At 42.5% G+C, this 27,185-nt stretch overlaps 2 protein-coding genes and 1 pseudogene across 6 annotated transcripts; 1 reads left to right on the top strand and 2 right to left on the bottom strand.

Annotated features, from left to right (window-relative positions):
* The first annotated feature begins 444 nt into the window (after nucleotides 1-444).
* On the top strand, nucleotides 445-12,952 carry arrb1 (arrestin, beta 1). 5 transcript variants are annotated; one of them, XM_053423601.1, is made up of 16 exons: nucleotides 445-464; nucleotides 3,726-3,756; nucleotides 3,863-3,923; nucleotides 4,016-4,060; nucleotides 5,699-5,895; nucleotides 6,523-6,582; nucleotides 6,700-6,767; nucleotides 7,009-7,144; nucleotides 7,638-7,722; nucleotides 7,795-7,867; nucleotides 8,587-8,724; nucleotides 8,843-8,926; nucleotides 9,012-9,035; nucleotides 9,130-9,200; nucleotides 10,084-10,132; nucleotides 11,295-12,952. In XM_053423601.1, the coding sequence occupies exons 1-16, from the start codon at nucleotides 445-447 to the stop codon at nucleotides 11,404-11,406; spliced, it is 1,254 nt and encodes a 417-aa protein (XP_053279576.1). In that variant the 3' UTR covers nucleotides 11,407-12,952. The 5 variants fall into 5 exon arrangements, with proteins under 5 accessions (XP_053279576.1, XP_053279574.1, XP_053279575.1 ...); XM_053423599.1 differs by lacking the exon at nucleotides 9,012-9,035 and having other exon boundaries at nucleotides 9,130-9,181; nucleotides 10,044-10,132; XM_053423600.1 differs by lacking the exon at nucleotides 9,012-9,035 and having other exon boundaries at nucleotides 9,130-9,196; nucleotides 10,068-10,132.
* A 756-nt stretch (nucleotides 12,953-13,708) lies between these two features.
* On the bottom strand, nucleotides 13,709-14,716 carry LOC128439830 (olfactory receptor 51E2-like). Its single transcript, XM_053422287.1, has one exon. It carries the CDS (start codon nucleotides 14,714-14,716, stop codon nucleotides 13,709-13,711), a length of 1,008 nt encoding a protein of 335 aa, XP_053278262.1.
* An 8,892-nt stretch (nucleotides 14,717-23,608) lies between these two features.
* On the bottom strand, nucleotides 23,609-26,537 carry LOC128440371 (olfactory receptor 52K1-like; annotated as a pseudogene).
* Between the last annotated feature and the right edge of the window lie 648 nt (nucleotides 26,538-27,185).

The following is a 27,185-nucleotide window of genomic DNA, read 5'->3' as shown; positions in this document are numbered from 1 at the left end:
CAGAGAGACATATAGAGTGAGAGAGAGAAACAGAGAGATAGAGACAGAGAGAAAGATAGAGAGAGAGAGAAAGACATAGGCAGGGAGAGAGAGAGAAGAGAGAGAGAAGAGACAGAGAGAGAGAAAGATAGATTGAGAGACAGAGAGACATATAGAGTGAGAGAGAGAGAAACAGAGAGATAGAGACAGAGAGAAAGATAGAGAGAGAGAGAAAGACATAGGCAGGGAGAGAGAGTTAAAGAGGAGGCGGTTGAGGATCTGACGGCATTACGACGACTTCCTGAGAGAGAGAGAGAGAGAGAGAGGAAGAGACACACACACACAGAGAGAGAGAGAGAGAGAGAGAGAGATCCTACCCTCAGTTTCCACGGTGACGGCATCCCTCCATCCTCCTCCTCCATCATCTCTCCGTCCAGCTGCTGTCGACTCGTTGGCGTCGTCAGGATGGGAGATAAAGGAACCAGGTAAGTGCCTGTGTGTGTCTGTGCATGTCTGTGTGTGTGTGTGTGTGTTATGATTTCTTCGTATCTGCTGCTGGTTCCTCAGAACCTTTAAAAACAGAGGGGAGGTGTGTGAGTGTGTTGTGTTGTGTTGTGGTAGCATTATGTAACGTTCTGTCAGAACCTCACTGTGACGTCTCTGAGCAGCATAAGGATTTTTCATTTTTCAGCCGTCATTTTATTTTGAAAGGACAGATACATGTAATCTATTACTCATCTGTCATCATTTCTCTTCTTCAGTGTAAAAATGAATGGAAGTTGTTCTTTTCCTGAACATGGACCAGAAACCAGTTCCGAGACCAGTCTGTCCACTGATCACATGTCCACCCTTTGGACATCGATGTGTCTCAACTTACCACAAACACACAAACACAAACCAACCAATCAGAATGCATCTAAAACAAATCAATCTGAGAATGTAAACAAACCCACAAACTCTTCATGTTGACATGATCAGCTGTTCAGCTAATGATTCCATTCTGTTTCAAGAGTGTGAGTGTGTATCAGTGTGTGACTATTAATGTGTTTGTGTGTATCAGTGTAAGTGTGTGTGTCTGTGGCTGAATGATGAGTGTGTTGTGTCAGTAGAATATTAATGAGCTGAGTGTGATCAGAGCAACAAACAGAGCAGCTCACACAGTCCATCAGCACAGGAAACACACAAACATGCACAGACACACAGACAGACACACACACTCACACAGACACACACTCACAGACACACACACACATGCACACAAACACACACACTCACACACAGACACACACATAAAGACACACACACACACACACACAGACACACACATACACACACACACACACGCACAAACACACATAGTCACACACACACACACTCACACACAGACACACACACAGACACACACACAAACACACACACTCTCACACTCACACACAGACACACTCACACACACACTCACACACACACACACACACACTCACACACACACTCACACACACACACTCACACACACACACACTCACACACACACACACTCACACACAGACACACACAAAAAGCAACAAGTCGTGCATAGAGGAGCATGAGTGGGCGGGACCTTGATTCCCTTGCTCCACCCACAATCCCGCCTGCACAGAGTCTGACTGTCGACGACCACAAGAGGGCAGCGTTTTAGCTTCATTCAGGAAGTGGAACCGATGCTTCCTCTCCAGTGGGGTTCAGGTCAGTGAGAAATGACAGACCCATCACCTGACTGCAGATCAGACTGTGTGTGGTCTCCAGATGTGTTTGTGCAGCCTGGACGTCTGGACAGTGAATCTGCTGCGATCGATCGGGACGCCCGGACACAGAGGGAACTCCGACTGATGATCCAGACAAGATGGTTGTGTCAGCTCGCTGTGGACTGAAGACTCCCCTGATACTGAACCTTCCAGCACTTCATCTTAATAACATCGACTCCGCTGCTGATTCGTCTGACGTCCACAAAACTCTGAGCTTCAGAGACAACGCAACCAGAGACGTGAACACTGCGGCCCAGTTGTACTTTGAAAACCCAGAGGCGGAGTTTCGGATTGGATGAACAGAAACTGAGATGTTTGGAAACGATGACGTAGACGCTCAGTACTTGCTGATTGGTTCTTTTCAGTCATGACCTAGTTTTCTCTGATTCGTCTCCTGTCACATGACCTTCTTCAGGGATCAACTTTGTCAACTCGTCACAAGCTGACGATGGAAACTTTACCAGTAACTTCCACTAGAAAAGTTTTCATACACAAGTATCTGCACAGAAAATGTACATGAACCTTTAAACATTTGTGTTTTGAGGAATTCCCCTTTCACAGTTTAAAAATTATTAATGTCGCAAAGTGACTAAACAAATATGAACTCTGGCTTATTCCTTGTTTTATATTTGATTTGTGACTTTGGATCCTTCAAATGTATCTCACTAATTGCAGAGAGGATGGTGAGCATGCTATCGCGTTCTGAGCGAGCTCCCAACGGCTTCCAGTAAAACAGATGATGATGCTGCTGATGGATGAAGCTCTGTTCAGCAGGAAGCTGAAAGCTAATGGAGCCACAGCAGCTAATTCATTACACAGCGGGGGGGAGTGGGGGTTGTAAAATAACGTCAGGCAGCATTCGACTGAAACTCGTGTTCTGATGTGTTCCTCACATGTTCCTCACATGTTCTGCAGGTTCTCCATGTGAGAACTAAAGACTGAGTCAGTGTCTCTGGACATGTTCTGGATCTTCTCCTGCAGCCTCCTGGTAGAATGTGTGTAACATGTCAGAGTCCATGTGAGGAACCAGCAGGACAATGTGTGGAAGCTTCCCAGTGAGCGAGTGGACGTGTTGATGAGGTTTCTAACACGTGACGTGAAACTGGAAGAACACAAACATCTCAGGATGAAGAAGAGGAGCCGGACACGTAGAAGACGAAGACGTCCACTTGGAAACACGAGGAGATTCCAGATCTTCTGGTGATGAGGGTCGACTCCGGTGTGGACGAGCTGGAAACCAGTGGTTCTCAACTGGTCTGGCTTCGGGACCCACCATCACCCCTCAATGACAAGCCACGAGCCAAATCGAGGAGAAATTTCCACTTCTCAAATGTATTGAATGAAAGGACGGTGCAGTTTGAACCTGAGATAAAACAGAATAACACAATATGACAACACTAACACAAATACATGATAAACCAAAATGACCAGCAGGTGGCGATGCTAGAGAGGGAAAGTTTCCCTTTGATACTCAAGCTGCATTTTAATTAAAGACAAGGTAATACAACTAACTTAACAATCCAGCCTGTGTAACAGACTCAGCGGTGCTGTCAAACACAAACAGGAAATAAAAAGGTCGTTTCAAAAAGACTCTTTAGCTGAGAACAGTCACTGAATCTATAACAACTAAACTGATCCTATTCACACTCCGCAACAAATACTGTTCATGAGTTTGAGTAGACGGCACGCCGCTGTATAAAAAAACCTTCAAAATAAAAGCACAGGATTCTTTTCTTCACATTTCTTTTGCCCCAGGCAAAGGCTCGCGACCCACCCGATGAGAATCACTGCTGTAAACAATATGTTATTTATAACTTCACGCCTCGATGTCAGTTAAGCTCTTGTGTGACAACTTCAGGTGTCGTACGTGTGAATTCAGATACGTAAACAAGTCCACAAGACTAAAGGTCAAAGGTCAACAATATAAAACTTTACTGAGTGGTTTCTGTCTCTGTCTGATTTCAGGGTGTTTAAGAAAGCGAGTCCCAATGGAAAGGTGAGTCCTGATGTTCTCCACGTTAATGCAGGGTTCTGTACTCTGATTGGCTGCTCACAGTTCTAGCAGCTGATTGGACAAGCTGACAGCTGTGTTCCTCCCTCAGCTCACCGTCTATCTGGGGAAGAGAGACTTTGTGGACCACGTGGACCTGGTGGAGCCCGTGGGTGAGATCTTCAATTCCGAGGGTTCGTACTCACGAGCAGATCCTCATCCTCTTCGTCTGTTTGTTGAATTTGGGATTGTTTTCCTCCTGCAGATGGAGTCGTCCTGATTGACCCGGAGTACCTGAAGGAAAGGAAAGGTGAGAATTCCAAACCCAAAACTTGACCATGATGTTGAAACGGTGTGTTGTAGAATTCTCTGGTAACTGACCTGTTTCTGGCTGTTTGGTTATTACAGACTCTCGCCTAAGAATAGTCCGATTACCTGAGTGTGTAATCATTTGCTTCGGGCATCATTTGAGCCGAGATCAGAGAAGCAGGACGAACAGTTCTCGTCTGAAAATGTTAAAACTAGGGATGCACCGATTTATCGGCCGAACATCGGTAGCGGCCGATATTCGCCTCGTTTACTGATATCGGCTTATCGGTAATAAACTTGACTTTCACCGATATCATTGGCCGATGTTCATATTTGTGGTAAAACCGCTGGGCACCTGCCGCGGCTGGGGGAGCAGTCGCTCCGTCGCCCTCCTCTCCGCCGCCGGAGGCTCAGTGTGCGGCACCGGGAGGTCCTCATCCGGTGGCACCTCACGGCGCCGGCGCGGAAGGCGGGCCGTTGGAGGGGACCGGGTACGCGGTCAGCGGCGGCCACTCTGGACGCGTGTCGGGCCCTTCTCGCGGATCACCTCAGCTACGGCGACCGCTGGGGGAACCCTCCGGCTGGCGCCTAGCAGCTGACTGAGAACTGGTGCGGACCAGGGGAATCCGACTGTTTAATTAAAACAAGCATCGCGAAGGGCCACGGTGGGTGTTGACGCGATGTGATTTCTGCCCAACACTCAAAACAGGTCAAACTGAGGAGGGCTTGTTAAGTTATCTTGACTCACGCAGTGTAACTTGACGTAAAAAGTATGAGCGTAGCGTCTGTTTAAGTACTTTATTCTCATGTGCACCGGCTCTATTCATCCGTCTCATGCACAGGTAACAAGGGAATTGACAACACACGTCATACACACAGAAGCCGTAACACATCTAATAAACGGGCAATACTGCTACCATAAAAGAATGAGAAGAGCGTTCTCTATAATGATACTTTAACAGGGCTGTTTTAGACAGGGTAACACGGTGCTGTTTTAAATTATCCTTGTGGTATTTTGACCAAAATATGTTACAGTCATTTCATTAAGATCCCAAGGAACCATTTCAACTTGCGGTAAAATGGGCCTAATATGTCTCTGTTAAATAAAGTTTAGTTAAATTAGAGATTGTTTCATAAATCTGATTCAATCTGTGCTCATTAAAAGATAAGAGTGATGAAGGGCTGACATTTTTTTAAGTAGTGCTTTCTAAATAATGATTTAATTATTTTTCTGGCACAAAAGGGTTAATGAATAACAACAAAAAGAAAATAAACAAATATCGGTATCGGTATCGGTATCGGCCAGATTGTTATTTTAAATATCGGTATCGGTATCGGCCAAGAATTTCCATATCGGTGCATCCCTAGTTAAAACATTCATCAATCACAGGCCAAAATATATTTAGGTTTGGTATTATTCTTTGCTGTTGTATCTTATATCAATCTTTTAGAGTTATTTTGTTTAATAGTAATCAGTGGAGTTGCACACGGACGTGTCCTGGAGCCCCTGCTCTGTATCATTCAGTGAGTCTAGGATAAACTTAGCCTAGCTTAGCACAAAGATCCTCACTCCATCTAAACATTTCTCAAAGTAATGGATCCTGTAACAGAAGCGGATTTTGTGTCTTTGCCTCCTCAGTGTTTGTGACTCTGACGTGTGCGTTCCGTTACGGGCGTGAGGATCTGGACGTCCTCGGGTTGACATTTCGTAAGGACCTGTTTGTGGCTAACATCCAGTCGTTTCCTCCGCTGCCTGAGGAGAAGAAGAGCCTGACTCGACTTCAGGAGCGCCTGATTAAAAAGCTGGGAGAACACGCCTACCCGTTCACCTTCGAGGTATCGAGTCCGCCGAGCTTCTTCCACATCCTCTCCCCAAGAGGCCGGGGATGACACCAAACATGAATACCACAAATCAATACTTTGATTACACAACCTGTTTTTCTTCAAACTCAATTTCTGTTGAACAAAGACACTAAATTCTGAATAGTTCATTGAAAACATTATTATGAATTTTAATTTATCTTGTCAACAAACGGTTCAGAAAACTCACTGAAAAAGTTTTTAATTACTTTCTATTTACTCAGCAGCAAAGTAATGTGATAAAATACTTAACCTTAAACTGCTGCTCACACACCTCACATCTTTAATGTGAATGCGTGAAGAAGGTTAGCATTAGCATTAGCCTTGTTGTGCCTGAGAAGGTCAGGGGTCAGCAGCTCCTCAGAGGAAGGACTTGTTTACCAGTCTGTGAACTGGATTTCATTCATATTGAATTTATATGAGAACTGAATCGGCTTTTACTGTTGATGAGCTCAGTTCTTGAGCTGTGCTGCAAACAGGAACATTATGTCCTGATTGTAAAAAGGAAAGAGAAGAGACGGCCCTAAATAAACAGATAATACAATAAAAAGTGTTGATGTCATGAGTGATATCCGCAGCTCAGAGTCAAAGATGTGTTTCCAGATTCCTGTGAACCTGCCGTGCTCCGTCACCCTGCAGCCTGGACCCGAGGACACTGGGAAGGTAGAGACGCTCACATCTTTGTGAACATTCATCATAATACGCCCCCCCCCCCCTGCAGATGGTTTTTAAATGATCATCATCAGCTCTAATGGTAAACGGGTTTCTCTCTGACCTCAGGCCTGTGGAGTCGACTTCGAGGTGAAAGCGTTCTGTGCAGAAAACGTTGAAGAAAAGATCCACAAAAGGTAAAAGTGAGTCAGTCCAGCCCTGGACGGAGCAGAGGGATGAATTATGAATGAAAGTGAAATGAGTTGTGCATTAGCAGCTTCCTGCAGAGAGAGAGAGGATCACCTCACCACCAGGAAACCACAAGAATCCAAACATCCACACTGAATTTAAACAGCTCCGTGGTCATAACATCCAAACGCACACGTCACCATCGCTCAGTGTCACGAGGATTCATGGTAACTGAGCGCTGTGTTGTAGGAACTCTGTGCGTCTGGTGATCCGGAAGGTTCAGTACGCTCCAGAGAAACCTGGTCCTCAGCCCACAGCAGAAACCACCAGGCAGTTCCTGATGTCCGACAAGCCTCTGCACCTGGAGGCGTCTCTGGACAAAGAAGTGAGCGTCCACAGACTTCATATTAAAACAAATATATGTATATATATCAGTCAAACAAGCTGACAATTCATTTAACATCATTTTTGATTATTGATTCAAACAAATATGTCAAAAGTTAAATGAGTGTTTTCACTGCTTTTCACGGTTTATCATCCGACAGTAAACTCAAATGTTCTTTTTCTTTTTTGTTCTTCGTTGTTCAACATGAAACAATTGATCAACTATTAAACAATAACTGTAAGATGTATTGATAATATAGATAAATAAATATAAAGACAGTTAGCAGTTAGCTTGATTCCCTCCATTTTAATTTGAATAAGATCCCATCAGTAATTTAATCAATTTAATCGTCATATAGTCACATCATTAGCAAACAGAGAAGCAGCTGACAACATGAAAAAACTGTTTTTATAAAGAAATTGAATATAAACAAATAAGAAAGAAAGGAGACAAAAAGTATGAAGGAAGAATATTTACGTGTTTATGTTTTTAGATCTATTACCACGGAGAACCCATCAGTGTCAACGTCCACGTCACCAACAACACAAACAAGACGGTGAAGAAGATGAAGATCTCAGGTACTCTCCTGCCTGATAACATGTGTGTGTTGTGTAGTTGTGTGTATTAACGTCTGATGTGTGTTTCCACAGTGCGACAGTACGCAGACATCTGCCTCTTCAACACAGCTCAGTACAAATGTCCGGTGGCAACCGAGGAATCAGAGTAAGTCTCCTTCTCCTTCGACAACAGAACCTCAAGGTTCTTTACAAACAAACACATGGATGTTCACCAGATGTTCACCAGATGTTCACCAGATGTTCACCAGACGTTCACCAGACGTTCACCTGACCAGTTGTCATGGTAACATTGATTGCTTGACTCAAGGGTCACAACCTACTCAGGAGGTTTCCAGAGTCTCGATCGCCACCTAGTGGCTGGCTGCAGTATAGGTCATAAACTCTGCAGTGATTGAAACCAGCCTCGCAGACTGGTTTCAAGAGGAAAGATCATAAACCAGTTAAATCTCAGTTCGTCCACTGGGGAGCTGGAAGCAGTGTTTGTATGAATTAACTGATCCAAACATCACCTGAAAACAACTGTTTCTCACTCTCCTTGTTTTGGAGATTTGTCCTTGAATTGAAATGTTTTATTATCTAATGCTCAAGTTATGAAAACACAAACTAGAATCCCCTCCTCAATCGAATCAGTTCCTCTGTGAGTCTCATGGAGAATTTGCACCGAAACCAAAGAACGTCTTGTGAGCGTCCTCACGTTCACAACAACGGAGCAGACGGAAGACTGAATGCCTCTGGCCACTAGGTGTCACTGCCACGGAGCAACGAACACATGAAACTGACTCGACATAAAACACGACTACCAACGGAGACATCCTGATAAAAAATCGAGTTATGTTTCCTGAAATGTTCTGTCCTGCTCGACAGTGACGTGGTTGCTCCCAGTTCCACCTTCTGTAAAGTCTTCACCCTCACACCGTTCCTCGCCAACAACCGAGAGAAGAGAGGCCTCGCTCTGGACGGGAAGCTGAAGCACGAGGACACCAACCTGGCGTCCAGCACACTGTGAGTCCAGCTCCCCGGCCATGTCCTCCTGGCCTGTGGGAGGGGTTTAAAGTCCTGATACAGCTGTTACAAGCGAGCAGTGCGATTGGTCGAGCTGAATATGTTGTGTGTTGAGCAGGTTGAGAGAAGGAGCCAACAAGGAGATCCTCGGTATCATCGTATCGTACAAAGTCAAGGTGAAGCTGGTGGTGTCTCGCGGAGGGTCAGTGACTGAAACTCATCATTTAACTCAAGTCATGAGCAGAAACTCAAAGTGAGAAGCTCAACGTGTCCCCTGTGTGTTTCAGGCTCCTGGGGGACCTGGCAGCGAGGTAACGTCTGATCCAAACACTGAGACGTACAGAGGGACCCTGAACGCACCACGGATCACTTCAATGACTTTAATACAAAACTTGTGTTTTTCAGCGACGTCTCTGTCGAGCTGCCGTTTACATTAATGCACCAGAAACCGTTAGAGGAGAGTTTGTACAGAGACGGTGAGGACACACACACACACACAGAGAGACATACACTGACACTGTGAGACACACACAGAGACACACACTGAGACACTGAGATACACACTGAGACACTGAGGCACTTAGACGCACACAGACACACAGACACAAACTCAGAGACGCACACTGAGACACTCAGACACTGAGACACACACTGAGACACTCAGACACTGAGACACACACTGAGACACCGAGACACTAAGACACACACAGACACAAACACAGAGACACACATTGACACACTGAGACACTGAGACACACACACTATTTTGATATAAAGTATGGAAATATAAAGCATTTAAATATAAAGTATGTAAATATAAAGTATTTAGATATAAAGTATGTAAATATAAAGTATGTAAATATAAAGTATTTAGCTATAAAGTAAGTACAAATTAAGTATTTAACTATAAAGTATTTAAATATAAAGTATTTAAATATAAAGTATTCAGATATAAAGTATTCAGATATAAAGTATGTAAATATAAAGTATGTAAATATAAAGGGCTTATTCTTGGGTTAAAAAATCTATTTGTACAATTTAGATGAAACAAACTAGTGAAAACATCACAAGGATTATTTTATATTTCTGACAAACGATCATTTCACCAAAATCTTACACTGAACCTTTAAAATACAACTTCACTCTTATAAAGTTTCTGCCTCGATTACAACTGTATTCTACACATCTTACGATATTTATTTATATATTCAGATAACATGGTTCTCATTTCTGTTTCCTGTGTTAAACTGTGGTCTCTCCCCCCCTCCCCTCTTTCTCTCTCGCCCCCCCCCCCCCCCCCCTCTCCCCTCTTTCTCCCCCCCCCCCTCTCTCTCTCTCTCTCCCCCCCATCTCTCTCAGCTGCAGATGAAGCTCCGGTCGATACAAACCTCATAGAGTTTGACACAAAGTAAGTAGAGTTCTCTCTCTCTCTCTCTCTCTCTCTCTCTCTCTCTCTCTCTCTCTCTCTCTCTCTCTTTCTGTCTGTCTGTCTGTCTGTCTGTCTGTCTCTCTCTCACTCTCTCACTCTCTCTCTCTCTCACTCTGTCTGTCTATCTGTCTGTCTGTCTCTCTCTCACTCTCTCACTCTCTCTCTCACTCTCTCTCTCCCCCTCCCCTCTCTCTCTCTCTCTCTCTCCCCATCTCTCTCTCTCTCTCTCTCTCGCTCTCTCTCTCTCTCTCCCCCTCTCTCTCTCACTTTCTCTCACTCTCTCTCTCCCCCCTCTCCCCCTCTCCCCACCAACCCTCTCTCTCTCTCTCTCTCTCTCCCCCTCTCTCTCTCACTCTCTCTTTCCCCCCTCTCTCTCTCTGTCTCTCCCCCATCTCTCTCTCTCTCTTTCTCCCCCATCTCTCCCCCCATCCCTCTCTCCTCTGTGACCTGATTGGCAGTAACCATGACAGCAGAGTGTTTCCTCTGCAGCATTAATGTGATGGACTCGTCTCCAGAGTCTCTGTCTCAATGTGTCTCAATGTGTCTTAATGTGTCTTAATGTGTCTTAATGCCTGAGCAGCAGGAAATGAGCTGTGAAGAGGAAACGCAGCTCTGCACTTTTCAAACACATCATGATGTTTTCGACTCATCCTCATCTATTGTGATCGTTCACAGTGGAAACGTTTCTCAGACTCGAGGCCACGTGGTCGATTCACAGCTGCTTGTGTGCGGCGCTCTGCGTACGTAGCCGTCAACACGCAGGATACGATGTAGCTTGGACACAGAAGCATGATTTGGGCTTTAAGGCCGTCTGCGGCTTTTCACGCAGCTGTGTCGAAGGACTCGTTGTCATTCATGCTTCTCTAAGTGTTGCGCGTGTTGCAAAGCGATTCACCTCCAGAACACTAGGCGGAGTAACGTATTTGTCGATGACGACCTTAGAGACGCCTTCTTTCTTCTTCGTCGACTGTTTATTTACAGTTTATCGCCACGGCGGACCCATGGCAACAGTGATGAGTTTTACCTACAACGTAACAGTGTGGGCGGAGCCTCAGATTCACAGTGATTCCTGTTCTCACTCGTTTCTTTTCTTATATTTTAATCTATCTACATTCAACCCCCCCACCCCCCAACCCCCCAGTGATGATGACATCATCTTCGAAGACTTTGCCCGCCAGCGGCTGATTGGGCCAAAAAACGATAAGGACGAAGACGAGGAGCCGGTGGACTCGCCCAAACTCAACGACAGATAAAGACGAGGAGCATCAGCGGCGCTGCCGGAGGTCACGTTTAGCTGTAACAGTCTGGAGCCTGTCAACATCTGGCGGTGGCGTGTTGTTGTGTTCTCGTTCGTGTTCGTCTTCTCTGCGTCCTGCCGGGTGTAAAATGCTAGAATACCACAGACACCAGTCCTGCTTCCAGACGAGCAGCTCTCCACTACTGGGCTGATGTGTTGACGCGGCAGTGTCGTGACGACGGCTCGTAGCATGCCTCACTTTGTTCTACGTGTTTCCATTAGGGATCAGACAGGAGTAACGTTGTGTTCAGATTAGTTTCGATGTGTCGTACCGGAGGGTCTTTGGTTGACGTGGGACGATTCGCCACTTCGAGCCACAACGTCAGCTTCCAGAGGCCGAGACATCTGAGACGTCCCGACTTGCCGAGAGGACTTTGAAGTATCCGATCAGCTGACAGGAAGCGAAGGCCTCCTTTGCATGAAACTTCATTTATTGATGTTATGAATAATCAAACTTTATTGACGATGGTTAACCCCTTGTAGACAAATGACGCAAATTTGCCAGAAACCCAATTTCGGGCTTAATGCCGCCGAGGTGAGGATTGTGCCTGATGGTGCAAATACTACACATACCAAGGAAGGTATTGGAAGCACTCTGCCGCCATCTAGTGGTCGGAGTGGAAAATACATACTAGCCCCTTGGGACTGTGCAGCAAAGTTATTTTGAGGTATTAAGCTGTATTTGAAATACTGTGATGATGGAACAGCAATGATTGTACAGAAACATATGTTGTTATTAAATTTCAAGCAAAAGCAGCATCAATATAATAATATACATACCAGAGACTGAAAAAATAGTTAAATTAAGGTTATGCCCCATTATGCCTAATGTTGCTAATTTGCCTCATACCTTAATTTTATGTCTACTCTATATGCTATATTGAAATGAACAATCTCCTCTTAATTTAGCATCTGTATGACAGCCAAAAACACAAATAATATTTTTTGGATATAATTGGAAATTAATTCAGGCAATAAGGGGTTAAAGGAACAAAGGTGTGTCTGTGCTTTGATGTTTTTATGTCAATCATTTTCCAAAACATTGTCAGTTTCAGACGTCTCTGACATCTCACGAATGAATCGTTCAAGTTCCAGGTGGAGTCTCGTGTCTCTGAGTTGACTGTGAACGCATCATGGCGCCCTCATGGCGCCTCGGTTGAAAACGTCATTAGAACGTCCCCAGGTTTTAATTTTCAGATGGTCTGTGATGCGCCCTCTAGTGGAATACTCCAGTAACACATGTAATACACGGGACTAGGTGAACAATTACACTAATGAAGCAGAATGTTCATGAAAACCTGTGTGTTTATTCTGAAATGTGTCGGATTCATGTTGTTGAATTTTTCTTTAAAAATTTAGATTTAAATCAGTTTAAACTGGATTTTATTTTGACAAAGTTAAGCTGCTGGTGTTTTTCATTTTAAAAAGTCTCCAAAGACTTTTGAATTTACGACGTTATGTGCTGGAACTTTATTTAACAGAAACTGTGAATGTTTTTTCAACTCGTGATATTTTTAACGTTTTCACGTCTCATTGCTTTCGGCCCTCGTTGTCATGACAACTTGTCTGATTGAACTGAGAAGTGGAAAATTATGTTTTATTGATGATAAATACTGAAATATTAATGAACATTTATTTTACAAAACAGAAGTATATTTGAACCTTCGAAATAAAACGTGTGAAACGTCCCTTTGTGTGTGTGTGTGTGTGGGTGTGTTTGTGTGTGTGTGTTTGTGTGTGTGTGGGTGTGTTTGTGTGTGTGTGTTTGTGTGTGTGTCCCAAGCACAGGACTAAGATCCAAAACTCACAAAATAGTGTCATTCTTTTTTAAATAATTTTCATAGACTTTTATTTTGAAAGGGCCACCTGGACAACTGTATCTCCAGTACATCTTTAATAAAAAATACATTTGTGGGTAAAACCTTTTCGTTTCATGGTGGATCATTCTCAAAGAGTTTTAACCGAAATCTATTTTTAGTTAAGATTATTTTATTTTTCTGTGACGTCGTCAGGAACATGAACGTCCACAGTTGAATGTTTTAACGAGTCTCAATCGATCGTCTTCACTTCCTGCTCGAGGACGAACCTGCAGTGTGACTCTGTCGCCCCCTGCAGGACAGACTCCATGTGTTCGAGGTCCTGATTGGTTGAGACGACACAGCGGAAGCGTTTCTTCGTCATGTGACCGTGTCAGAGAACAAACTGTCACATGATCATAAAGAACATGTTTCATTAAATGAGTGAAGAAGCAAAAACACTTATTGATAACATTTGACGTCACTTTGTCCAGAAGGAGAAACTTTAGTTTTCGTTAGTTTCTTTTCTTCGAGTTTAAAAATCCTTGAAAAGCCTTTTCGTATCTCCTTGGTCCGAACGCCGTAGATGACGGGGTTGACGGTGGCCGGGAGCAGAATGTACACGAGTCCCATGAAGGTGTTGACCTCCGTGGGAACGTGGATGTTGAGGTTGTGAGAAAGGAAGGAGACGCTGCCCACCAGGTAGAAACACATCATGACCATCAGGTGAGTGCCGCAGGTGTGAAACGCCTTCCAGCGGTCCTCGCCGGCCGCCGCCGCTCGGAGGACAACGCTCAGGATCTTCATGTAGGAGAGGATGATGAGCGAGATGTCTACGCCCACAAAGCAGATGATCACCACGAGGCCTGCTGTGCTGTTCTTCTGCGTGTTGTCGCACGCCAGACTCACCAGCGCCATGTGGTCGCAGTAGCAGTGCCTGATGACGTTGGAGTCGCAGAACCACAGTGAACCTGCCAAACCGACCAGCGCCGCCATGATGGAGCCGCTGCGGAGCAGAGTGAAGAGCAGCAGCCGCACGAACATGGAGGAGTCGATGATGTCAGCGTAGCGCAGCGGCTGACAGATGGCCACGTACCGGTCCAACGCCATCGCCAGCAGCAGCGTTGACTCGACCGAGGACAGGAAGTGAGTGAAGAACATCTGAGTCAGGCAGCCGGCCAATGAGATGTGGTTCCAGTCAAACAGGAGGCTGAGCAGCGTGTTGGGGACGATGGCAGTCACCACCAGGATGTCCACCAGGCAGAGCGTGCAGATGAGCAGGTACATGGGGCTGTGCAGACTCTCAACGCGACGGATCACGTGCACCAGCACAGAGTTTCCCAGCAGCACGGACACATACAAGGCTAAGAAGGGCAGCGCCAGCAGGCGGCGCTGTCGCTGCAGCTCCGGAAAACCTTGGAGCACGAAGGTGTTGTGGGAGATGTTCCAACTCGGTGATGAATTCAACATGGCGGCGGCTTCACCTGAGACCGGTAAGACAGAGAGAATTCAACACTGACACAAACTGACGAGCAGGAAGAACAAAGCTCTACGGTTCACACTCATTTTTTTTTTTTTTTTATATTTTTATTAGGAGGTAAGGCACAGTAGGACAGAAATCAATGTCAAATTTACATTGGGTATCATAAAATCTCAGCACGACAATCAGCAATACACAAAGACATTGATACCACAAAAAACATTGCGCATCTTGATCAAGAGTAGTATATACAGTCTTCCTCCTCGGAAGTTTTTCTTATTTTATGGACCACATGAACGTGGTCCAGCAAACAACACATTACACAACTCAATGAAAACAACAACAATAATGATAGATAGATAACTGGAAATTATATTAAGTAACAATTAAGTATTAAAGCTGCACAGTATAAACAAATTAAAAGGAAAGAAAAAATAAAATATACATAAATAAAAAAAAAAAATATATATAAATAAAATAAATAAATAAATGAATGAATAAAAAGGAAGAAGAAAGAGAAAAGAGAGAGAGAGGGGGGGTTCCGTCAATCAGGGGGCAGGGACTGGAGAGAGTGGAAGAATGTAAGAAAGGGAAGCCACTTACTATAAAATTTGTTAGAGCTGCCTTTTACTGAATATCTGATCTTTTCCAGCTTTAGAAGAGACATGGTGTCGTTGAGCCACTGAGTACTAGAGGGAGCTTTAGTCGACTTCCAGTGGAAAAGAAGATGGCGTCTTGCCAGTAAGGAAGTAAAAGCTAAAATGTCTAATTGTGTAGAGGTAAACCGGTTATGGTTCTCTGGGAGCCCGAATATGGCAACATGGGGGGAGACTTTTATAGTCACTGAGAGTATTTTTGACATGGTGTCAAAATAATTCAGCCAAAAGCAAGAGAGTAGCGGACAAGAGTAGAACATATGGGTTAAATTGCAGGATGAGGCATGACATTTGTCGCATTCGTCAGTGATACTGGGATAGATTTTCGACAGTCGCGCTTTAGAAAAGTGGACTCTAAACACTACTTTAAACTGTATAAGTGTGGGACGAGCGCAGGATGAACTTGTGTGAATTTTCTTAAGAGCAGTGTCCCACCAGTCATCCTCCAAATTCAGATCTAGTTCATCTTCCCAGGCAGCCCTAATTTTAGTAACTGGAGAGCAATCAAAGGACAGAAGTTCATTATAAACTTTAGAGATGAGTGATTTTTGAAGTGGATCGTGGTTTAAGAGCACCTCCCACTGTAGGGGAAGGCGAGGAGGGAAAAACTGGAAACAATGCTTTAGCGCAGTGTCTAATTTGAAAGTATCGAAAGAGATGAGAAGGTGGGAGATGAAATTCTCCTGAGAGATCTGTAAAGCTGCGAAAAATACCATCCTTGTAAAGATCTTCAAAACATTTCAGGCCTTTATTATGCCATGTGAGAAAGGTTGAATCTGTGAGCGGAGGTCGAAATAAATGATTGTTCAGTAAAGGAGCTAAAGTAGATGTTGATTTAAATTTGAAGTGTTTCCTAAACTGATACCAAATTTTAAGTGTGGAGTGAACCACTTGATTATTTGTGAAGCCAGAGAGGTTGGATGGAATAGAAGAAGTAAGTAGAGCAGGTAAGGAGGATGAAACACATGACTGTGCCTCCAGGTGACACCATGGCAGATTCACTGACTTGAACCAAAATGACATTTTTTGAATATGTGTCGCCCAATAATACAGTTGGAAATTCGGAAGTGCCAATCCGCCATTGAATTTACATCTCTGAAGTGTGGGTTTGCGGATCCTAGGAGCCTTTCCACACCATAAGAAGTCAGAAATAGTTTGATCAATTGTTTTAAAAAACTGCTTTGGCAGGAAAAGTGGGAGACAATGGAACAAAAAAAGAAATTTGGGCAAAATGTTCATCTTAACCGCGTTAATTCTTCCAATTAACGAAAGAGGTAAGCTCCTCCATCTTTGGAGGTCAGATTTCATTTTAGACATTAAAGGTGAGAAATTAGCAGAAAAAAGAGAATTTAACGTTCTGGTTACGTTGATCCCGAGATACTTAAAGCCAGAAAGACTCATTTTGAAAGGGACATCTGACTGTGTGAGCTGTGATGCTGAAGCATTGACAGGATAGCATTCACTTTTAGAAGTATTCACTTTATAGCCTGAGAATGAACCAAATCTCTGGAAAGCAGATACAATTGTGGGAATGGAAAGGACAGGATCTGAGACGTACAATAATAAGTCATCCGCATAAAGTGACAGCTTAAATTCTGTGCCCAATCGTGAGATCCCAGTAAAAGTGGAGGAGGACCTCAGAAAGATTGACAGGGGCTCTATAGCTAGCGCGAACAATAGAGGAGATAGGGGACAACCCTGTCTGGTGCCACGGGTTAGAGTGAAAAAATTGGACTGAATGCCATTAGTGGAAATGTTTGCTTGTGGTGATATGTAAAGGAGACGTATCCACGAAATGAACCCATTACCCAGTCCAAACCTCTTTAGTACAGTAAATAAATAGTCCCATTCAACCCTATCGAATGCTTTTTCAGCATCGACCGATATCACTACTTCAGGTGTTGTTGTGGCAGTTTTAGAGTAAATAATATTTAGGAGTGTTCGGACGTTAAAGAATAACTGCCGCCCCTTAACAAATCCAGTTTGCTCATGTGAGACAATAGTTGGTACAATGTTCTCCAGGCGATAGGCCAAAGCTTTAGCAAGGATCTTAGCATCTACATTTATTAATGAGAGAGGTCTGTATGAGCCGCAGAGATTCGGATCCTTATCTTTTTTTAAGAGGAGACTTATGGAGGCTTGCCTTAAAGTGGGAGGGAGAGTGCCATGTTCCAGTGATTCCTTATAAACAGCATGTAGTAAAGGGGACAATCTATCCTGAAATCTCTTAAAAAATTCCACTGGAAATCCATCAGGGCCAGGAGCTTTGTTATTCTGCATACCTCTCGCAGCGAAAGTGATTTCTTCTACCGTTAATGGTGAGTCAAGTTTTTTAGCAGCATCTGAGCTTATCACAGGAAAGTTGAGGCTATCTAGGAATGAATTCAATTCAGTGGTGTCAGGTGGAGATTCAGACTTATATAGAGAGGAATAGAATGAGTGAAAGACAGAATTAATGGTGGCGGGATCCTTATGCAATGAGCCAGATGAATCTTTTATTTGAGGGATCGTACGTGAGGCAGCCTGGCGACGTAGTTGATGAGCCAGGAGCCGACTTGCCTTGTCACCATGTTCATAATATGTGGAGCGTGATCGTAAAAGAAGTCGCTCTGCATCACTAGAGGTGATGAGATCATATTCAGTCTGTAATTCAACACGCTGTTTAAGTAAACTGGGAGAGGGGCAAGTAGCGAGTTGTTGGTCCAATTTGGTGATATTGATAGAGATTTCTTGCAATTTGGCTTTACGGGACTTATTCAAGTGGACAGAGTAGGAAATAATTTGTCCCCGCAAGTATGCTTTTAATGATTCCCACAGCAGTGAACATGAAATTGGTTCCATATCATTTTGATTTAGAGAGATATAATCATCAATTTTAGTTGTAATAAATTTGGTGAACTTATCATCTGAAAGAAGTAATGTATTGAACCTCCAAGGTGTTGAGTATCGGGGTTGTGAGGAGAACTGAATATCTAATGAAAGAGGGGCGTGGTCAGAAATAACAATAGGATGATAATTAACAGCCAGTACTTTGGAAATTAGTTTAGCATCAATAAAATAATAATCAATCCGAGAGAAAGATTGATGCATCTGAGAAAAGAAGGAATATTCCTTATTACGAGGGTTATAAAATCTCCAAGGATCAGTGCAACCGTTCTTGGACACAAAATCTGAAAGTGACCTCGACATTGAAGAAGGGGTCAGAGTTCGTGGGTTGGAGCGGTCTAGGTTGGGATCAATTACACAGTTCATGTCCCCGCCAATTATAAGGAGGCTGTTGTTCAATGAGGGAAGACGTTCAAATAGCTTATTCATAAAGTGTGGATCATCGAAATTGGGGGCATATATGTTAACTAATAAAATTGGAATATGGAATAGCGTACCTGCAACAATTAAGTATCTGCCGTTTTTGTCTGATATCACCTTAGAAGCTGAAAACTGAATTGACTTACTAATTAAAATAGCAACCCCTCTGGCCTTAGAGTTGAAATTAGAGTGAAACACCTCAGAAACCCAGGGACATTTAAGTCTGACCTGATCTTTAGTGCGCATGTGGGTTTCCTGCAGAAACACTAAGTCCGCTTTAAGACGTTTCAAATGAGCAAATATCCTTGATCTCTTAATTGGACTCCCCATGCCTTTAATATTCCAGCTCAATAATCTCATTGAGGACCCAGTGAGTGGAACATCAGAAGTATTAGTATTGGTGGCCATATGTTAAATCCTTAGAGATAGAAATAGACTGAATGCGGATCCCCAAGGAAGGAAGAAGAAGAAAAAGGAAGAAGAAGAAGAAAAAACAAAAAAATAAACAAAAAAAAAAACACAGAGAAAAGAAAAAAAAAAAAAAGAAAAGAAAAAAACACATTGAACAACCCCCCCCTCCCACCAATTGCACTTACAACGTCCCCATCCCCAAATGATGGAGAACCCAGTGCTAACTCCACAAGGAGTCAGATCCCTAAAACGAACACTTTCGGCTTTTTGCATAACTAACAAGCTTCGGGTTCCTGCAAGCCTAGCAACATTTGACATGAAGGTACAACCAATCAAGACCAAGTTAAACTGAAAACCACATACTGTGTGTTAATGAAAATAAGAGGAAACAGATTATCTGAAAAGAGTAATAAATGTCAATATTAACTGTCACTGCTTCCTCAACGGTGTGCATCACTTCTCGGTTCTCTTACTTGTTGAGCGAACTGATGAATGCGCTGGCCTCCTCTGCTGAATCGAACCTCCTCTCCGCACCGTTGTGAGTGACCCGGAGGCGCGCCGGGTAAAGCAGACCATAGCGGATCCCCGGTATTTCGCGGAGCCGGCGACGGACATCATTGAATGCGGCTCGGGCACGAGCCGTCTTCGGGGTATGGTCGGGAAAGACAGAGAAACTCAGCTCTCCGATCTTGATCCGTTGCTGGGTCCTGGCTCGGCGCAATATGTCCACACACTCTGTATGATAGTGTAGACGAGCGATTATGGGGCGAGGGTGCTCTCCGGGCTTCGGCTTCGGCTGGAGAGTACGATGTGCGCGGCCCACGAGAGGCTCCTTCTCCAGGTTAAACGCCTCTTTGAGCAGAGAGGAAACATCTACAGCAGCAGAAAAGGTGGAAAAATCTTCGGGAATTCCCACTAATCGTATGTTATTGCGCCGCGATCTCGCCTCCAAATCCTCGCATTTATTGTCCAGTTTTATCAGCTCAGTTGACAGATGCTCCACTTTAGCCTGTATGGTAGTAATGTCATCGGTGCAGGAGGAGAGCGATGTTTCCATTTCACCTACGGTGTTCTTCAGAGTACGCACCTCAGACTGGATGTTTGTAATGCTGCTGGATAACTCCGACTTCACTGCCTGTAGCTCAGTCTTGATGCTTGACAAGGTCTCGGTCAAAGCAGCTTGAAGCTCAGTTTTGAAAATAGCCGCCATCTCAACACGGAGTGACGAGAGGAGTTCGGCCTTGAAATCGTGTGGCGGAGCGTCACCGGCAGCTTCGACCAGGCAGGTGGAGGAGTCACTACGAGGCGGGGATGCAGTGTGTGCAGCAGGCCGCGGCAGTTGTGCAGGTGGCTTGGCTTTTGGAGGCATTTTGGTCGGCAAAAAGACGGCTGAAATTCAGAATATGAAGTTGGGAAAAATACACACTGAAGAAAGATGCAGCAGGTGTACCTAAAATAGGATTTTTAAAAAGTTGTTGCAGGAGCTCAGAGAAACACGTGCTACTCCATTAGTCGCAACACCGGAAGCCTCGTTCACACTCATTCTATCGAAACTCACAGATCATATTTATATAATGAGACTTGTCACTTCGATGTTTTATGTTTATGCAACAACATAAACACATGAACCGTTTGACTGAAGCAGCAAACGACACTTTATACAAACTGTTTTCTCACGTGAATCAAAATGAACAGAAACAAAAAAGCTGCTTTATTTCCCACGTTTTTACAACAAAACAGAGAAAAGTGAGATGGGATCTATTCACTCTGTGTGTGTGTGTGTGTGTGTGTGTGTGTGTGTATTTTGGTTTCATGGTGCTGTATATAAAATATTTTGTATATATTTATGTAACATATTATAATATGTGTTTAGAGAAAAAAAAGTTTAAAATCTATAAAATAGGAAAAATAAATTTTGTATTTTTTGTTAATGACAAAAACATTACACATTCAAAGAGAAACGCCAATCAGGTCAATATTAAAATATAAAAACATTCTGTTTATAAACAAACGTCCTTCAAACATTTGTCACAAGGCAGAAATTAGGATTTGATTCGTCATCACATGAAAATACTAAATCAAATCAAATTCAGATACGAAAAGAGTAAAACTTTAAAATCCTTTTTAACAAGATGAACCTTGTGATCAACTAATAAAAAAGTATAATGAAGATGTTTTAACTGAATTCATCAAACATCTTTTACAGTCTTTAAATATTGATCCTCTTTTAAAAGTCTTGCGTGTTTGAATTTAAAGGTAAATCTAAATTCATATTTGAAATTTTTTTTATCCCTTTTTATTACTAATTTCAGAATATTTAGTTTTTAATCTTTGTCACATTGTTAATTTATTTTGATCTCGTAAAGCAGCTTGCAACTGTTTTAAATAAACTTTATTATCATGATTATTATTGTATCATCATAGCAAAAACTCAAAATATTAAATACTCAACTAATTTCAGATGTTTGAGTAAATGAAAGGAAAGGAAAAATCAATGTACAACAGAAATCCAGCTGAAGATAATTTACTATAGAATCATTCAATATTTTATTTTCATATTTGATGTAGATGAAAAAACGTCTTACCTGCTGTCGTCGACCGGCGGCTCTTCACCGACCCCTCCGCTCGTCCTCCGCTCGTCTTGTAGCTGAAGTCCAAACGTCCCACAGGAGAAATGACCCTGAACACAGCAGCGCAGGGATTGGTCCAGAAAACCAAATTGGACACGAGAGGAGAAATACAAGTTGAATCAATTTCCTGTTTCCTCCTGACGCCTCGTTTGTCTCTTTGTTTCTGCTGCGACGTCCATGTTGACGTTATAATGTTATTATGTTGTGATGTCATTTATTCACTCATAACTTTATTAAACGTCACAGCTCCCAAAACTAAGGCCCCTGGTTTTGAGTTTTGAACCAAACTCAAAACTCAAAACTAGACGTTAAATAAATGTTTGTAAAGATGTTTCTGTGGTTTCACGTCGTTCTTCTCTCTCTGACGTTTGTTCAAGTTTCTGATCCGTTTGATTTGAATCAGTTGTTTGATGATATTTTCTGTTGCTGTGGCTCCTCGTGATAATTGGCTCCTCGTGATAATTGGCTCCTCATAATAATTGCTCCTCATGATAATTGGCCCCGAGGCCCAAACATGGGCGTCGAGTTCCCCTCTCCGAGGATTGTGGGATTAATTATGATCGGTGGGTCTGTGGTGCGTTCAGGGACTCTCAGCTCTAATCAGACGCTTTAATAGATAAACACTGACAACACATCAGTTCACTTCCTGTTTATTTTTGTCTTGTTAATGATTTAAATCTCTGTGCTGAAGATGATGTCATCTGTATCATCCTCCTCTGTTCACTGCGTCCTTGCACATCTGCTTCTCTGCCAGCAGGGGGCACAACAACCTTTAGTTCTGATTCCATTGACACTTGAACTCACCTGGCCGCTGCGTTCAGGCCCAGAAGATATGAATATATGTTTATAAATAAAAGTAATGTTATTTGTTTTCATTAGATTTATTTTTATTATTATAAAATGATCTACGATCATGTATAAAATATCTATATTAAAATGTTTCTATACACATTGTGAACATGTGACATGAAAACAATACAGAATAAAATGTTTTCAACAAGATGCATACATACAATCTATATCGGTTCATTGCTTTTGCTGAGCTGTAGCGCCCCCCTCAGGAATCATGTTGCCATCAATTGAAAACATGAACGAACAGGAGAATTTCATGTTGTGGTTTTTTTGTTGTGAACCATGTAGTTGTTTTTGGCACAAAACTATTTTAAGTTAAGGGTTTATGACTATTAATAAGTCCCGAATCCTTCATAAAAGTGACACTAAAAACTCAAAGTACTCTTCAAATAAAGTTTCTCCCAACGTGTTTGTTATTTTATGTAGTTAATATCACGATAATCCATGTCCAAGAGTCCATTTCCCTGGATAAGATTTATTCGTTATTTGCCACTATAAACACACTCTGACCTCCTCAAGTTTTTTTTTTGTTACTTCCTGTTACCGGCATTTGAATTAGCATTTTAGTTAAAAATTTAGTTTCACCCGAAACATTTAGATTTAACATTTAGATTTGGATTTAGATTTAGCATTTAGATTTAAGATTTAGATTTATATTTAGATTTAGATTCAGATTTAACATTTAGATTCAGATTTAACATTTAGAATTTAAATTTAAATTTAGATTTAGATTTAGATTTAGATTTAACATTTAAGTGTAACATTTAACATTTGGATTTAATTATTTAAAATATCTCTAAGTTGACAAATATTGTTGTAAATGTGCAAAAAAGTGACTCTAAAAAATTCACACCAGTTTTTTAAACATGGTTTGAAGCTAAATGTGACAAAATGTTGCTGTTATTTTCAGCGTGAGCTGCTTTACAAACGGCACCCCATAAGGGTTAGACTGTTTTTTATCATTTAGATAAAACTCATATCTGTATTGTATTAAGTTGATTTTAGTTTTTAATAAAATATAAAAACGTTAGCTGAGATCTGCGACGCAGCGACGGAGTGTTAGCATGTTGACGATGTGACGTCGTATCTTCGAGGTTCTGACGCCGTAGATGATCGGGTTGAAGCAGCTCGGAAACAACAGGTACATGACGCTCAAGAAGATGCAAACTGACGCAGGGAGACTGTTCCTGATGCGATACGACAGGAAGGCGGTGAGGACGATGCTCAGGCTGACGGCCATGACCACGATGTGAGTGACACACGTGTGAAGAGCTTTAACGCCTGATGTCCCTGAACGCATCACGGAGCTGAAGATGACCACATACAAGGTGATGATGAAGAAGAAATCCACCACAGCAATCAGACTCACGGAGATCAAACCCACGATGCTGTTAGTGGCCGTGTTGCCACACGCCAACTCCACCAGCACCATGTGCTCGCAGAAACAGTGACCGATCACGTGTCTGAGGCAGAAAGAAAAGTTCCCCGCCAGAATCACGACCAGCGACACCATGAGCACGTTTCTGACCACGAGAGGAATCACAAAACACAGAAGCCTGGGGACAGGCATTCGTTTGTGGTGGTAGAGCAAATGGCAAAGTATCGGTCCAGCGCCATGCAGAGCAGCAAAGTGGACTGAAGAGCCCCGAGGAAGTGGACGGAGAACATCTGTACCAGACAGCCAATCAGAGAGATCCCCTGCCAGTGTCTGCCTCCCGAACTGAAAGTGGTAGATGATTCCACAGCAGAGGAGCTTGATGGCTGAAAGCTCTGGCTCCTACTCTACTTTTAGAGACTTTAGGGACGACAGCCTGAGTTCTGGGAGCGGAGTGCTCTAGTGGGTTGATAAGGTACTAACAGCTCTTTAAGGTAAAAAGGCGCTATATTATTAAGGGCCTTGAAGGTGAGGAGGAGAATTTTAAATTCTATTGTAGATTTAACTGGAAGCCAGTGTAGCGATGCTCATACTGGAGACATGGGCTCTTTGTCCCTGGTTGTCTTCAGGACACGTGCTGCGGCATTTTGGACAAGCTGTAGAGTCTTTAACGACTTCCTGCTGGAGCCTGATAATAATGAATTACAATAGTCCAGTCTCGATGTAACAAAGGCGTGGACTAGTTTTTCTGCATCTTTTTGCGAAAGGACATGTCTGATTTTTGAGATATTACGCAAGTGGAAAAAGGCGGTCCTAGAAATTAGTTTTAAGTGAGAATTGAAGGATAAATCCGGATCGAAGATCACTCCCAAGTTCCTGATGTTTCATTGGAAGCAAGGACGATGTCGTCTAGCGCAGCTTTATCATTAGATAATGTATCTCTAAGGTGTTTGGGGCCAAGTATTATAACCTCTGTTTTGTCTGAGTTTAATAAGAGAAACTTGCGGGTCATCCAGGTTTTTATGTCCTTGAGACATGATGAAGTTTAGTTAATTGATTACTTTGTTCAGGTTTTATTGATAAGTATAACTGGGTGTCATCCGCATAGCAGTGGAAATTTACCGAGTGTGTCCTGATAATGTTTCCTAGTGGCAGCATATATAATGAGAATAAAATTGGGCCGAGCACAGAGCCCTGTGGAACACCATGGTTAACTTTGGTGCGCACAGATGACTCATCATTAATTTGCACGAATTGGGAGCGATCAGAAAAATACGATTTAAACCAGTTAAGGGCGGTTCCATTAATGTTAATTAACTGTTTGAGTCTTTGTAATAGAATTTGATGGTCAATTGTGTTAAATGCTGCATTGAGATCTAACAGAACGAGGACAGACACAAGTCCCTTATCTGAGGCTATTAAAAGGTCATTAGTGACTTTGGCCAAGGCTGTCTCTTTACTGTGATTGGCTCTGAACCCGACTGGGTTTGATGACAGCTATTTTAAAAGACTGTGGTACATAACCTGATGATAATGACAGATTGATAATGTTAAGTAACGAACTATCAATTAGGGGCAGAATTTCTTTAAGTAATTTTGTAGGAATGGGATCTAAGATACAGGTTGTTGGTTTAGAACCTGAGATTATTTTGGTAAACTGATCACAGGTGATCAGAGAGAAGCTGTCTAAGTAATGGGCAGGATTCTCAGCCGTTTCTGAGATCTCTGTTGTTGGGAGGGTATTAGTGCCAATTGAGGGCAGGAGATGGTTGATTTTAGTTCTAATAGTTAGAATTTTATCATTAAAAAAGGTCATAAAGATATTGCTATTTAGGGATCGAGGAATACTGGGTTCGGTGGAGGTGTGACTCTCTGTCAGCCTGGCTACAGTGCTGAAGAGAAACCTTGGAATTATACCACGGAGCTAATTTACTATGTTTGACATTTTTCTTTTTTAAGGGGCTATTGAATCTAATGTTAATCGTAATGAGTCTGCAGAGCTATCGACGAGGTAGTCGATCTCAATGGAGCTCAGGGTTTTAAAGAATTTGTTGTTTATATCTACTGCTAATACGGGTTTAAATGTTAAATTTCCTTAAATTTAGCTACAGCACTATCAGGTAGACATCTAGAAAATGAACTTTTTATTAGTGGCATATATTCAGTTATTGAAAAATCAAAGGTTATTAAATTATGGTCTGATAGAACTGGATTGCGCGGAAGTACTGTTAAATTTTCAATTCCGACACCGTACGATAATACAAGGTCAAGTGTGTGGTTACAACAATGAGTAGGTTTGTGCACACACTGACTGAAACCAATAGAGTCTAGTATCGAAATAAACGCTACGCTAAGGATATCTTTATTATTGTCAACATGAATATTAAAGTCACCAACAATAATAATTTTATCTTTATTTATGTCACATCATCAAATAATCTTAACAATTTAAATCAATGTGAATGAATTAATGACAAATATTCTGTATATACACAAACACTAGAATTAAAACATTCTGATATTTTAGCAGCAGAGTGGTTCTCCCGCAGTGACACAGGTCCGACATCCTGAAACCATCCATGTTATCAGTCTGAAGAACGCATGTTCGATTCCCAAAACAGCTGCCACCACCCCCCTCAGGCAGCGCAGTGGATCAGTCCACTGCAAATTTTGTGTTCCCGAAGATAAAGTTCATTGAAACTAAAGAGCGGAATAGAACAAACTTCTTCAACCCTGTATGTGTGTGTGTGTGTGTGTGTGTGTGTGTGTGTGTGTGTGTGTGTGTGTGTATTTGTTTGTGTGTGTGTGAGTTTCTCTCTTCTTCTATAACAACTTTGTCTCCAGAGCATCGACTCTGACTCTGGAGGTTTCTGCTCCTAATGATGTAATGATGTAATGATGTAATGATATAATGATGTTATGATGACACAGAATGAATAATAAAGATAAAGTATCACAGAACAAAATAAGAAAGAATTAACAAGTCAACTTCAACTTCAAACTTTATTTGTCAGGTTTACATCCCAGCACGGGGACAGCCGTGGTCCCTCTGACTCCTCCCCCTGACTATGATATTTAATCCTAGGTTCTTCATGAGTTTATGTATTACAATGTGGGGTTAGATTGTGTTAAATCCACAAATAGCAGCTTGACACGATTTTTGTCTCCTTCAGTATGAGAAGAGTGGTGGTAGCGTCTTCTGTGGCTCCGCCCTCTGAGCTGTCGAGCA

Source organism: Pleuronectes platessa, chromosome 5 (genome assembly GCF_947347685.1).
Source record: "Pleuronectes platessa chromosome 5, fPlePla1.1, whole genome shotgun sequence".
Classification (NCBI taxonomy): Eukaryota; Metazoa; Chordata; class Actinopteri; order Pleuronectiformes; family Pleuronectidae; genus Pleuronectes; species Pleuronectes platessa.
Note: the sequence above shows the minus strand (reverse complement) of the source record. Positions and strands in the feature narration are given on the sequence as shown.